This window comes from Lutra lutra, chromosome X (genome assembly GCF_902655055.1).
Source record: "Lutra lutra chromosome X, mLutLut1.2, whole genome shotgun sequence".
In the NCBI taxonomy this organism is placed as follows: domain Eukaryota; kingdom Metazoa; phylum Chordata; class Mammalia; order Carnivora; family Mustelidae; genus Lutra; species Lutra lutra.
The window spans coordinates 46,318,548-46,332,017 of NC_062296.1; the positions used below are offsets into that span (position 1 = coordinate 46,318,548).

Here is a 13,470-nt window from a genome sequence, read left to right on the forward strand (position 1 = left end):
CTATGGAACACTTACATCTCATAAATCTATTCCTTTCTCTGATCCTTATAAAAGGCAATGATGATTTTAAGAACATCTTAGTATGTTTCTTCATACTAATGAAAAATAAACTTTTCAGTTGTTTTCCAATGAAAACAGCCAGCCAGCAGTTCCAATAGCTTGTAATATTCCACTTAGGTTGAATTTTAGGCAGGGGAGCTGAGTTTTATGTATACATATATTAAAAAAAGTAAAAAAAAATGTAATTGTTTTCTTAGTTCTTGTTTTTGCTAGCATCTAAAAGAAAAATCAGAGAATCATCTGACTTTGTTATACTACGGAATATCCCTTGGATCTTAGAGGACAGCTGCCAAGGACTTCTGCTGCAGTTTGCCTCAACACACACAGACCTGCTAAAATACAGACATTGTTATTTCAGCTTAAAATATTTCCTTAGTGTTTCTGGTTTAGATAAAAGCCAAAGGAAATTAATTTTGAGACTGTATCTTTGTTCCTGAGCTATATATGTAAATTTCTGCATTTTATAAAAAAGCAATAATTATTGTTCCTCTGTTACAGTTTTTTGGAGGCTGGTACTTCTACATTCAGGCTTACAAAGCACTGAGACATAAAACTGCAAATATGGATGTACTGATTGTGCTGGCGACCACCATCGCATTTGCCTACTCTCTGGTTATTCTTCTGGTTGCAATGTATGAAAGAGCCAAAGTAAACCCTATAACTTTCTTTGATACGCCTCCTATGCTATTTGTATTTATTGCCCTCGGCCGGTGGCTGGAACATATAGCAAAGGTACAGTAAGAAAGGGTGACATTTGTTAAAATCTTGGATGGATAAGTGATCATATTTTTTAGACCAGTAATTGTTGGAAATATACATAGATTTATATAGTTAACAAAAGAAGTGCTTCTATTTTGTAATGTTTTAAGTTAAATATTCCTGTAGAAGGTTTATAAAATTTATGGAATTAAAACTGTAGATAGTACACTATATCCATGCTTATTTCAAGAGAGAAACATTTGCTAAGTACTTACTTATATCACATTTTTAATGGAAAAATTGATGTGACCACAGGATTTAAAATAATGATGGAAAAAATATTCACCTGTAATCCCATGCAATAATGGAAATTACTTTCCAATCCTGTTCTACATACCTTTATATTTTTACAGAGTGGCAAACATTGTATACATACTAGTTTATCCTTAACACTAGAAAGTTTTTTCCCCATTTTTCCAGTCCAGATATAATTATTTGGTATTTTCTAAATAACATTTTGTCAAATTATTGTGCTATAACCCACTAAACCATTTTGGTTTTGTTCCCAATTAGACTGTTTCCAGTTTTAAATTTTAGACAATCCTGCATTAAACATATTCGTGTTTAATAGTAATTTCTGTTGAATTAGTATCTTAGGATAAATTACAAAGTATGTGAGTAAAGGGCATAAATCTTTTCATGGCTCATGCAACAAATAACATTCTTTTGGCAGTAAGAATATGTTAGTGAAGTAGTTTTACTACAACTTCACCAGCATTAACTCCTGTATAAATTCTTGCTAAGTTGGTAGGCATTAAATGGTATCATAGAGGTGCTTTTGTTTTTATTTCTTCCATTAATAGGAGGAATAAACATTTTTCTCCACATCAGGTATTTTATGTCTTAAATGAATTGCCTAATGATGTCCATAAGCAAAGGACTTATGTGCCTGGGTTCCTGATGTTTTTCCTGTTAATTTACATCACTTATTTATAAATTATACCTAATAATACATTTTATATTTTGTAGACTTCACATTTTTGAAGTGAAACATTTTCTAATTTGAACTAATTAGTATTCCTAAAGCTATCTTTTTGGCAAATGTTAAGTTTTATATCCTTATTTTAGGTAGAACCTGAGCTTTTTACTTCCTTAGCATTGTTAACATGTTTGTTTTAATTTGTAGGGCAAAACATCAGAGGCTCTTGCCAAGCTAATTTCACTACAAGCTACAGAAGCAACTATTGTAACTCTTGACTCTGATAATATTCTCTTAAGGTATTTATTTTCATTCTTTCCCCTTATCTTTTTAACTTCTTACAAAAAATATCAAATATACCCAGAAGTAGAGAGAAGAGTATAATGAACTTACATCATCTGTCTCCCAGATTTAACAATTATTCACATTTTGCCCATATCTATGCATTCTATCTTTATATTGTTGCAGTAGTATTTTAAATTCCAGTCATGTTGGTTTATTGCTAAATGTTCCTGTAGTATCTCTAAAAATAGGACATATTCCTATGTAACTATAATACCATATTGCACTTAACAAAATTAACAGTACCTTAATATCATCTAATATGTATGTAGTCTGTATTCTCATTTCTCCTGTTGTCCCTAAAAAGTTATTTATTTATTGTAAAGAGAGGGTGGAAAGAGAGAGAGAGTGTGTGAGAGAGTGAGAGAGAGTGCTTCTGCATGAGTTGGGGGAGGAGCAAATGGGGAAGAGCAGCTGGGGGGCGGGGCGGGAGGTGGGAAGAATCTCAAGCTGATCTTATGGTGAGCACAGAGCCTAGAGCCTGTTCCAGGGCTTTGATCTCACCCTGATATCATGACCTGAGCAAAAACCAAGAGTTAGTTGCTTAACCGACTGAGCTATCCAGGCACCCCGTATCCAAAAGTTTTGTTTCGTTGTTTGAAATGGAAATCAAACAAGGTCTATGTGTCAAAGCATTTGACTGACAAGTTTCTTTTAATCTAGAGCAGCTCTTCCCTTCTGTTTGCCCTCCCTCCCCACCATGCCTCACCACTTACTGGTGACTTGTTAGAGAACCATCCATCAATTGTCCGGTAGAATATCACACAGTCTGAATTTAACTCTTTGCTCTTTGTGGCATCATCTAACTTGTTCTATAGCTCCTGTTACCTGTAAACTGGAAGTTAGAGCTAAAGACTTGATAAGATTTCATTCTTTTTTAAAATTTTCATTCTTTTGTATTTCTTATTTATATAGTCGTAAAATTATGTAGGCAAATTTACACAACAAATAAATTGTTTTTTAAGATTTTATTTATTTATTTGTCAGGGAGAGAGAATGAGCACAAGCAGGGGGAGCGGCAAGCAGAGGGAGAAGCAGGCTTCCCACTGAGCAAGGAGCCCAATGTGGGACTCCATTCCAGGACCCCGGGATCATGACCTGAGCCAAAGGCAGACACTTAACTGACTGAGCCACCCAGGCTTCCTATAAATTTTTAGTTAAATAAAACCCCTTATATTATTTTCTAAAGCTTTCATTTTTTCATTCAGTCACTATTCAACAAATATATCCTTTGTGCCAGGTACTGAGCTATTCCCCAGCAGTAAGCCAGACTGATACTGTAGCTCCCAGCTTAAATGTTAGTTCTAGTTGCCATTGGTAACAATTATGGAGCGACAGGCTTAACATGAACCAATAAACTTGCATGAAAAGATCAGGGTGAGAAGCATATTTTCCTAGTGCTTTTTATTTTAACTCCGATCCAGTGAAGAACAAGTGGATGTGGAACTCGTACAACGCGGAGACATCATTAAAGTTGTTCCAGGAGGCAAATTTCCAGTGGATGGTCGTGTTATTGAAGGCCATTCTATGGTAGATGAGTCCCTTATCACAGGTATGTTCTTTCAGAGAATCATGACATGAAAGTAAAGTACACCCAAAGTGTTAATTAAAAGAAGAATAAAAAGTGGAGAGCTTTTTAAAAAATTATGGAATGAGTAAATGATGAGTAAAGAGAATAGGAATTCTTTTAAAAATGGTATTAAATCAATTTCTGTAGATTTACTTTGTGTTTTTCATTATGCTACTGAAAGCTTTTTTTTTTTTCACTGAGCAGTGTTAATGACTAGAATGTGTATCCAAAACCCAAGAGACTTTGGCAGGTTTTCCTGAGAAAATACCTGTTTATTTTTCCTGACCTAAAGACTGGTCTGGTCTGAGCTGGGATATGACTCTGGATTTTCCACATCAGGGCCTGCTCTAAGAAATTAGGCCTTGGAGTAGTTTTAGAGATCTTAGATAACTAAGGGCAGTCTGGAGCAGAACCAAAAGAATGCCTTTGCTGCCTGAACCCTCAAGATAGTCCCAGAAGACGCTCAGCTTATGGACTATAAGGAAATAATTTTGGACTCTTGTGTTTCTCAACAGGGTGCTATTGCCAGTTCAGATGGGACAATTCTTCTGAGGGGACTGCTTGCGCATTGTAATACATTTAGTATCCCCCGACCCCAGCCCACTAAATTAAGAGTAGCAGCACCCCATGCTTCAGCAGTAGTTATAAACAAAAACTCCCACATTTCTAAATGCTCCTTGGGAACATATTGAGGACCAGTGATCCAAGACTAGGGTGCAACTTTAAAAGTGTCCGTATATAAGAGCTGACTTAATAGAGTTTTCTAGTTTAAGGTATGTGTCCTTGGGGTTGGCCCAGAACTGACGTAAGAGAAAAGGGAGGGCAAGTTTCACCTAGGGATTTATCTGGATTCTGTTTCATGAACTAAAAATCTCCTTTCTACATATTTTTGACAATTAATACATAATAGCATGTTTTAAGATAGTATGTATTTATGCTCCCTAAATCTGACTTAACTCCTTCTACAGGGGAGGCAATGCCTGTGGCTAAGAAATCTGGCAGCACAGTAATCGCTGGTTCCATTAACCAGAATGGGTCACTGCTTATCCGTGCAACCCATGTTGGAGCTGACACAACACTTTCTCAAATTGTCAAACTTGTGGAAGAGGCGCAAACATCAAAGGTAACTTAATTTCTTGGGAAAAAGTATTTTTTTAAAAGACTGCTAAGAATAAATCCTGATCTAGTGTTTATATTTTCTTTTAACTCCAGTTACATTAATATGGAGATTATTAAAATATTTGTGTGTAATACCAAATATACCCTGTATTCATTATCAAAAAAAGGAGGCTGATACATGTATTATTGTTATTATTGTTGTTCTAGGCTCCTATCCAGCAGTTTGCAGACAAACTCAGTGGCTACTTTGTTCCTTTTATTGTTATTGTTTCCATTGCTACTCTCTTGGTTTGGATTATAATTGGATTTCTGAATTTTGAAATTGTGGAAACCTACTTTCCTGTAAGTGACTTGTAACAACTCTTTACATAAAACAGTTTGTGAATCTTTTGCATAAACTATTATTTGGAAAATAGCTTTAGTAATTACTAGTATCTTTATGGGCCTAGAATGGGAGGGTGATAATAATATTTGTATTTCATAAATACAAAAATTTCCCTCTGGAAGATTTTTTTCATTATTTTCATTACTTTTTAAATTATTTTCATTATGATTGTCCCAAAGTGAGTACTGAACTTTTATATCTTATACCTAGTCTCATTCCCAATATGACTGCTTTCTCAAAGGACTACAGATAATATTGAGGAAAACCTTGGGATCTCAGCTCTGCCATATACCATCGGGGTGATCTTAGGTCAACTTAATGTCTCTCTGAGCTTCAGTTTTCTCATTTATAAAGTGAGATTCTAATAATGCCCATCCTGCATAACTTGCAGTTGTTGTGAAAGTTAAATAAGATAATATATTGGAAATACTTTGTAATTTATTAAGTGCTTTATAAATATATGAAAATATTAGTGCCACTTCCTCTGTAGTTCTATGATAGTCTCTAAAGTATGGTGTTGTAAAGTGGTAAAGTAGACCTGGATTGTGCCTCTTATTAGAGATATAACCTTTTTAAAAAAAATTTCGTGTTTTTTAAAATTATTTTTATTAACATATAATGTATTATTTGCCCCAGGGGTACAGGTCTGTGAATCATCAGGCTTACACATTTCACAGCACTCACCATAGCACATATCCTCCCCAATGTTCATAATCCAACCAACCTATCCCTACCCCACCTCTCCTGCAGATACTGCACAGGTTTTGTGCCCATGTGCATTGGAGAAATATCTCCTACATGCCCTATGGTGTCAGGTGAGGGGGCTTTGGCATTCCCAACCAGCTAGGCATTGTTGTCAGGATTCTGATGGCTTGCATTTTTGGTCTGAAAGTCATGTTGGAGACTGAAGAGCTTTGGCCCCTGCTCTTGGGCTTCACCATCATTCTAGCTGTCCTACAAAGTATAGCCCTTCCATTTTGCCCTGAAAGTCCTAGATTTTTGGTCATTAACAGAAAGGAAGAAGAGAGTGCTAAGAAGATCTTCTAGTGATTGCAGGGCACCCAGAATCTGACCCAGACAGAACATCAGGGAGATGAAAGATGAGAGTGCCAGGATGGCCCAAGAAAAGCAAGTCATTGTGCTAGAGCTCTTCAGCATGCCCAGCTACTGACAGCATATTGTCATTTCCACCATGCTCCAGCTCTTCCAGCAGCTCTCTGGAATCAGTGCTGTGTTCTGTTACTGAATAGGAATCTTCAAAGATGCAGCTGTTGGGGAGCTGTTGGTGTGGATGTGATGAATACTGTCTTCATGGTAGTTTCTCTGCTTTTGATGGAAAGGGCAGGGAGGAAGACTCTACATTTGATTGGTCTTGGAAGGATGGCTTTTTGTTCCATCCTCATGACCATTTCATTGCTATTAAAGGATGAGTATAACTGAATGGGCTTTGTCTGTATCGCAGCTGTCTTGGTCTTCATGCCCTTTTTTTTTTTAAAGATTTTATTTATTTATTTGACAGACAGAGATCACAAGTAGGCAGAGAGGCAGGCAGAGAAAGAGAGAGAGGAGGAAGCAGGCTCCCTGCAGAGCAGAGAGCCCAATGTGGGGCTCGATCCCAGGACCCTGGGATCATGACCTGAACCAAAGGCAGAGGCTTTAACCCACTGAGCCACCCAGGCGCCCCTTCATGCTCTTTTTTTGAAACTGTTTTTTTGTGGCCAAACTCTTCGGCTGGGGACCCCACCCAGCTGCAATGGCAGAGGGCTTTGTTCCAGCTGGACTTCCAGCTTGTTGGTTGGGCAGCTCTTCCCCCTCAGCTGCATTCTATTTAGGAGTCTGCTTGTGTTTGTATTGTCTTCACTGGCTTCCTTGTTATCTTCTTGGTCTTTAGTCCCTGAAACCCATGGCAGAACTTTTGCGGAAATTACATGAGTCTTTGAAGGGCAGGTGGAAGAGGCAGGTAGAACTGACAAATGGCCCACTCTGGAGATAAACAGCATCCTTCCTACCACCAAGGTCTAAGCCGTGCATCCATACCAACATGAAAAAGCAAACTCTCCCTGAATGACAGAGAGAGAGAGAGGAACTTCATCAGGTTGTAACCCAGACTGTTTCTGAATGCTGCTACTTGATTCCTTTCTCTTCCCATATACTTCATGAGCACTCGGAGGAACCCAATGCTGGAGTTAGTTGTATCTTCAGTGGCTTCTTAAACATTTTATTACTTGGACATTCTCTTCTGTTTAGGAGAGACTAAGGGAAACTTCCTTTGTTTCAAAAGGAATTGGCTGCTTGGCACATGACAACTTTGCCAGCTTTTTCTCCATTGGGTTGTGAGTTGAGTATTGCCTCACAAGGACATACAGGAATTAAGAGTAAGGTACAGTTTCCTCTATCCTAGACTTAATAGGAAGTAGATCTACATGAGTGTGGAGGGCAAAGAGGGGTTAAATAAGAGCACCTTCCTCACTTCTGTACAGCTCTGCAGAGAAAATTAACTTGAGTTTTATTTGTCTTCTGGTTTTATTACACAAATATTTAGTTCTTTTTTTTTTCCAAATATTTAGTTCTTTAAGTGTATAGCAATTTTACCAAATAATGAGAACATAAGGAAATTGAGGTTAGAGGGAGGTGCTTAAAGAGAGATTATAGGGTGGAAGATTTGATACTGGAAAAGTCAAGGTACAATAAGAGTCATATACATTTTGTAGAGACAAGAGTCTCTACATTTAGAGAGAAATGTAGTATGTCATTGAAGTGTGCATGAGGTGATGTGTGAGATTTGCACGTTGCCTCTTAACAATTTCTGTCCTTCAGGTGGAAACTCTCAAGTTTAACTTCTTAGAAAAGTCATGTGCCTATTACTAAGAAGCTACTGGTTTCATTTGGAACTTTTTTCTTTGTTGAAGATTATACGTAGTATTACTTGAAGTCTAGGATGATTACGAAAATAGGCATTGTAGTTAATGGTGGTTGATGGATTCTGATTTTGGATGGAGTCCAGAGAAGGGAAGTTTAATTCTAGAAATCCTTTCTCCCCTCACTGGACCAAAAAAGTTCTTCCCCATGTAGTGGACTCTTTTTCTTTAAACTACTCCTAACTACCCATCTGGTGGGGGAGCCCTCCAAACGGGCAACCCAGTTTTGTTTTTTGGATTTTAGTTGCTGATTTTTATTTTTTTGAAAGTTTTAATTTTAATTCCAGCTAGTTAATATACAGTGTTATATTAGTTTCAGGTATACAATATAATGGTTCAGTAATTCCATACATCACCCAGTGCTCATCACAAGTCCACTCTTTAATCTCCATCACCTGTTTAACTCATCCCTCCATCTACCTACCCTCTGGTAACTATTTTCTATAGTTAAGAGCCTGTTTCTTGGCTTGCCTCTCTCTCTCTCTCTCTCTCTCGCTCGCTCTAGCTTTCCCCCACTTTGTTCATTTGTTTTGTAACTTAAATTCTACATATGAGTAAAGTAATAATGGTATTTGTCTTTCTCTGACTTATTTTGCTTAGCATTATACTGTCTAGCTCCATCCATGTGGTTGTAAATGGCAAGAATTTATTCTTTTTGATGACTGAACAATATTCCATTATAAATATATGCCATATCTTCTTAATCATTCATCAATTGATGGACAGTTGGGCTGTTCCCATACCTTGGCTGTTATAAATAATGCTGCCATAAACACAGGGGTGCATGTATCCATTTGAATTAGTGGTTTTGTATTCTTTGGGTAAATACCCAGTAGTGTGACTGCTGGATCATAGGGTAGTTCTGTTTTTACTTTTTTGAGGAACCTCCATACTGCTTTCCAGAGTGGCTATACCAGTTCCCTCCAACAATGTAAGAGGGATTGTTTTTCTCCACATACTCACCAACACCTGTTATTTCTTATGTTGTTGATTTTAGCCATTTGGTCAGGTATGAGGTGATATCTCATTGTGGTTTTGATTTGCATTTTCTTGATGATGAGTGATGTTGAGCATCTTCTCATGTGTCTCTTGGCCACCTGGATGTCTTCTTTGGGGAAATGTCTATTCATGTCTTCTGCCCATTTCTTGACTGGATTTTTTGGTTTTTTTTGGGGGGGGTTGTTGAGTTTGGTAAGTTCTTTATAGATTTTGGAAACTAACCCTTTACCAGATATGTAGTTTGCAGATATCTTCTTCCATTCCATAGGTTGCCTTTTAGTTTTGTTGATTGTTTCCTTCGCTGTGCAGAAGCTTTTTATCTTAATGAAGTCCCATAGTTCATTTTTGCCCTTATCTCTGGAGACATGTCTAGTAAGAAGTTACTGTAGTCGAATCGCTTCTTGGCTTTTGGCTAAGATCAAGTGTAGAAGTTACTGTAGTCGAGGTCAAAGAGGTTGCTGCTTGTGTTGTCCTCTAGGATTTTGATGGTTTTCTGTCTCACATTTAGATCTTTCGTCCATTTTGGATTTATTTTTGTATGGTGTAAGAAAGTGGTCCAGTTTCCTCATTTAGCATATTGCGGTCCAGTTTTACCAACACAATTTGTTGAAGAGACTGTCTTTTTTTCCACTGGATATTCTTTCCTGCTTTGTTCAAGATTGATTGACCATATAATTGTGGGTTTATTTCTGGATTTTCTGTTCTGTTCTATTGGTCTATATATCTATTTTTGTACCACTACTCTACTGTTTTCATTCCTACAGCTTTGTAATGTAACTTAAACCCTGTAATTGTGATGCCTGCAGCTTTGTTTTGCTTTTTCAATGTTGCTTTGACTATTCGGGGTCTTTTGTGGTTCCATATAAATTTTAGGATTGTTTGTTCTAGTTCTGTGAAAAATGTTGTTGGTATTTTGATAAGTAGTACATTAAATTTGTAGATTGCTTTGAGTAGTATAGACTTTTAAAAAAATTATTTATTTTAGAGGGAGAGAGTGAGCACAAGCAAGGGGAGGGGCAGAGGAAGAGGGAGAGAATCCTTAAGCAGACTCCTTGCTGAGTGCAGAGCCCAACATGGGGCTTGATCCCAGGACTCTGAGATCACAACCTGAGCTGAAATCAAGAGTCAGCCACCCAGCCGAGCCACACAGGTGTCCTGGGTAGTATAGACATTTTAATACTATTTGTTCTTCTAATCATGAGTATGGACTATTTTTCCCTTTCTTTGTGTCATCTTCAATTTCTTTCATTGGTGTTTTAAGTTTTCAGAGTACAGGTCTTTTATCTCTTTGGTTAGGTTTATTCCTAGGTATTTTATTGTTTTAGTGAAATTATAAGTGGGATTATTTTCTTAATTTCTCTTTCTGCTGCTTCATTATTGGTATATAGAAATGCAACAGATTTCTGTAGATTGATTATACTTTACTGAATTTGTTTATCGTTCTAGCAGATTTTGGTGAAGTCTTTCAAAAGGTTTTCTATATACAGTATCCTGTCAAGTGCAGATAGTGAAAGTTTTACTTCTTCCTTATCAATTTGGATGCCTTTTATTTCTTTTTGTTGTCTTATTGCTGTGGCTAGGCCTTCTAGTACTATGTTGAATAAAAATGGTTCTGGTGGACATCCTTGTCCTGTTCCTGACCTTAGGGAAGAGCGCTCCATTTTTCTCTATTAAGGATGATGTTAGCTGGGGTTTTTCATAAATGGCTTTCATTATGTTGAGGTGTATTCTCTCTAAACCTACTTTGTTGAGTGTTTTTATCGTGAATGGATGTTGCATTTTGTCAAATGTTTTTTCTGCATCTATTGAAATGATGGTATGATTCTTATCCTCTCTCTTATTGACGTGGATTTTTATTTTGTTGTAAGCCATAGCTTTTAAAGAATTCAGAGAATGTTCATAGCTAATTTTGAATTGGTAACCTCAGCTCTGGGAGAGGACTTTTCCTGAATGATTATTATCTTGTTGATGTATGTTGTTGCTTTGGCATCATCATATTATTGTTCATCTGTTACTATGTCAGGTTACCCTTGTTACCATGTTTCCATTGTATTAGGTCAAGTGCCCTTAGGAGTCATACATTTGAGATAATGTGAGTAAATGTGCAGTGTAGCCCACTGCAGAGAGTATGAATGTATATGTACTGTCACTTTGCTCTAGTTGGAAGTAGTTTATTTGTAGCTTGCTTCCTCTATGTTCCTGCAGCCTCCTTTTGGATGGAATCTGTTAAACATTTCAGTGTGTATAAATAGCACTGCCTTTGCTTTGCAGAATTTGTGTCTATGGCTTTTTTCCAAACATTAGTGTTCCGTCTCTTGCTACTTTTCCTTGTTGGAGATTTGGGGGAGAACTCCTTAAACCCTGAGATTGAGGGTGGAGGACTCTTTCTCACTCTAGACCCAGACAATGGAAATAGTTAAGAAGAATGTGAAATCAGGACATGTGGCTTCTTGGGGGTGTAGGAGGGGAATTGTGGGGGAAAGGGAGACTTTCTTTTAAGGGGATAGAAACAAATAGAGCACTGGATGTGGTGCATAAACAATGAATTTTGGAACACTGGAAAGAAATAAAATAAAATGAAAAAAAAAAGAAAGAAACAACAACAACAAAACAAATTGAAGACTCCTAACTCTGGAACATTTGTGAGAGTTAGATGAGATGGAGGGATTTACACTTGCCACAGGTCACAGACACCTCCACAAATCACCTAGTATCCTGGTATTTTTTATGAATGGAAATTGGGCCCCATGACAGTTATTGCCTTTTCCCCTTTTCACATGTTGCTTGATCTCCCTTTCTGTCCTTTGTGCTCACACAATTAAGGCCCTTTAGCCAAACCCTTGCCTATAACAGTATTTTAGTTACCAGCTATCACTGTTCCCTCTGGTTGTTGAGCCTTGAGATAAATACTGACAGAGCTATGAAATTGGGGAGGGACTTTGTTGGAACAGGTGACTTCTTCTAATCATATCTGTGCTTCTGTTTCCTTAAAAACAGTGGGTTGCAAATAATGCAGTGTGGACGTCTTGCCATTTCTCAGTGACCAGATTGTGAATACTTCCAAGTGTATTTTTCTGTTATAATGTGACTGTGGGTCTTTGTTTTTGAGATAAAAAGTTCTGAGTGAAAAAAAACAGAACAGGTAGAATCATAAAACTATGTATTTATTTCATGATATATGGTCATTAGTATAATATAAAATTTTAGGAAAATGATTCACCTTGGTTAATTACACATTGAACCAGAAGATTGCTGAGAAGTATTTTGGAATGTGTATCCCTTAGGGATTTTTCTCATGAGTTCAGGGGGTGCTTAGGAGATTTCCCCTAATACTGTCAATTGTATTTACTCACACAAGCAAATATTCAGTGTCACTAAGAGCTGTGCACTACCTTATAGACTCAGTTCAACTGTTATGTTCAAAAGAATTTTCCTGAAATAAGATTAAGCTTCCTTTGTATGCTGGGTGATTTTTCCCTTGTCTTTAAAGTATAATGTGAAAGGCAGATTTATGGTCTTGGTATACAGAGATTCAAAATTCATTTTCTTCAGGATCAGATTTGCTGAGAATTAGGTCCTATGTATGCAGCTATTTTTTGAAAGTCCTTAGGAAAAACACTTATTCTCAATGTAGAGGTAAAAAGCTGACTTTCATGTTCTTTAGATTAATTAACATAGTTTGTAACTCTGGAATCTGCAAAACTGAATTCCTGATTTTAGGACTATGGCTTATTTAACAGTAATGTTACAATTTCTTATATTGATACAAAAAGAAAAAAAAAATTTCTTCCTAGTAACCAAAATGTGTATGTTGGAAGCTAAATAGGATTCAGTGTGACTTAAAAAAGGTGGTTTTATTTAAATAGAGTTAAGCTTTGTTCCTTTTGTTTTATACAGCTCTAGATCAATAACCAAAATTCATGCCTTTCTTCTAAAGGGATATAACAGAAGTATCTCCCGAACAGAAACGATAATACGCTTTGCTTTCCAAGCCTCTATCACAGTTCTGTGCATTGCATGCCCCTGTTCACTGGGACTAGCCACTCCAACTGCCGTGATGGTGGGTACAGGAGTAGGAGCTCAAAATGGCATACTAATCAAAGGTGGCGAGCCACTGGAGATGGCTCATAAGGTAAGATAGTCCCTGGAACAAAGAATTGTCCCATCTAACCTGGCAATAGCACCCGTATCGAGAGACAGAATCCAAAATTATTTCTACATGGTCCATAAGCTGAGCTTCTTCTGGGACTATCCTGAGGGTTGAGGTAGGAAAGGTGTTATTTTGGTTCTGTTCTGGATTGGTCTTAAGTTACCTAAGATCTCTAAAACTACTCCAGGCCTACTTTCTTAGAGCAGACCCCGATGTGGAAAACTTGGAGTCCTATTCCAGCTTAGATTA

The 13,470-nt window shown here is 37.2% G+C and overlaps 1 protein-coding gene and 1 pseudogene across 1 annotated transcript in view; both read left to right on the top strand.

Annotated features, from left to right (window-relative positions):
• Nucleotides 1-13,470, top strand: part of ATP7A (ATPase copper transporting alpha) — a 176,612-nt gene that overhangs the window by 136,580 nt on the left and 26,562 nt on the right. Inside the window, exons 10-15 of the mRNA XM_047715684.1 lie at nucleotides 559-792; nucleotides 1,946-2,037; nucleotides 3,505-3,632; nucleotides 4,619-4,773; nucleotides 4,977-5,111; nucleotides 13,009-13,203. Coding sequence (XP_047571640.1) covers nucleotides 559-792; nucleotides 1,946-2,037; nucleotides 3,505-3,632; nucleotides 4,619-4,773; nucleotides 4,977-5,111; nucleotides 13,009-13,203 — 939 coding nt within the window. The remainder of the gene's footprint in view (nucleotides 1-558; nucleotides 793-1,945; nucleotides 2,038-3,504; nucleotides 3,633-4,618; nucleotides 4,774-4,976; nucleotides 5,112-13,008; nucleotides 13,204-13,470) is intronic.
• Nucleotides 5,319-7,231, top strand: LOC125092171 (solute carrier family 2, facilitated glucose transporter member 3-like; annotated as a pseudogene).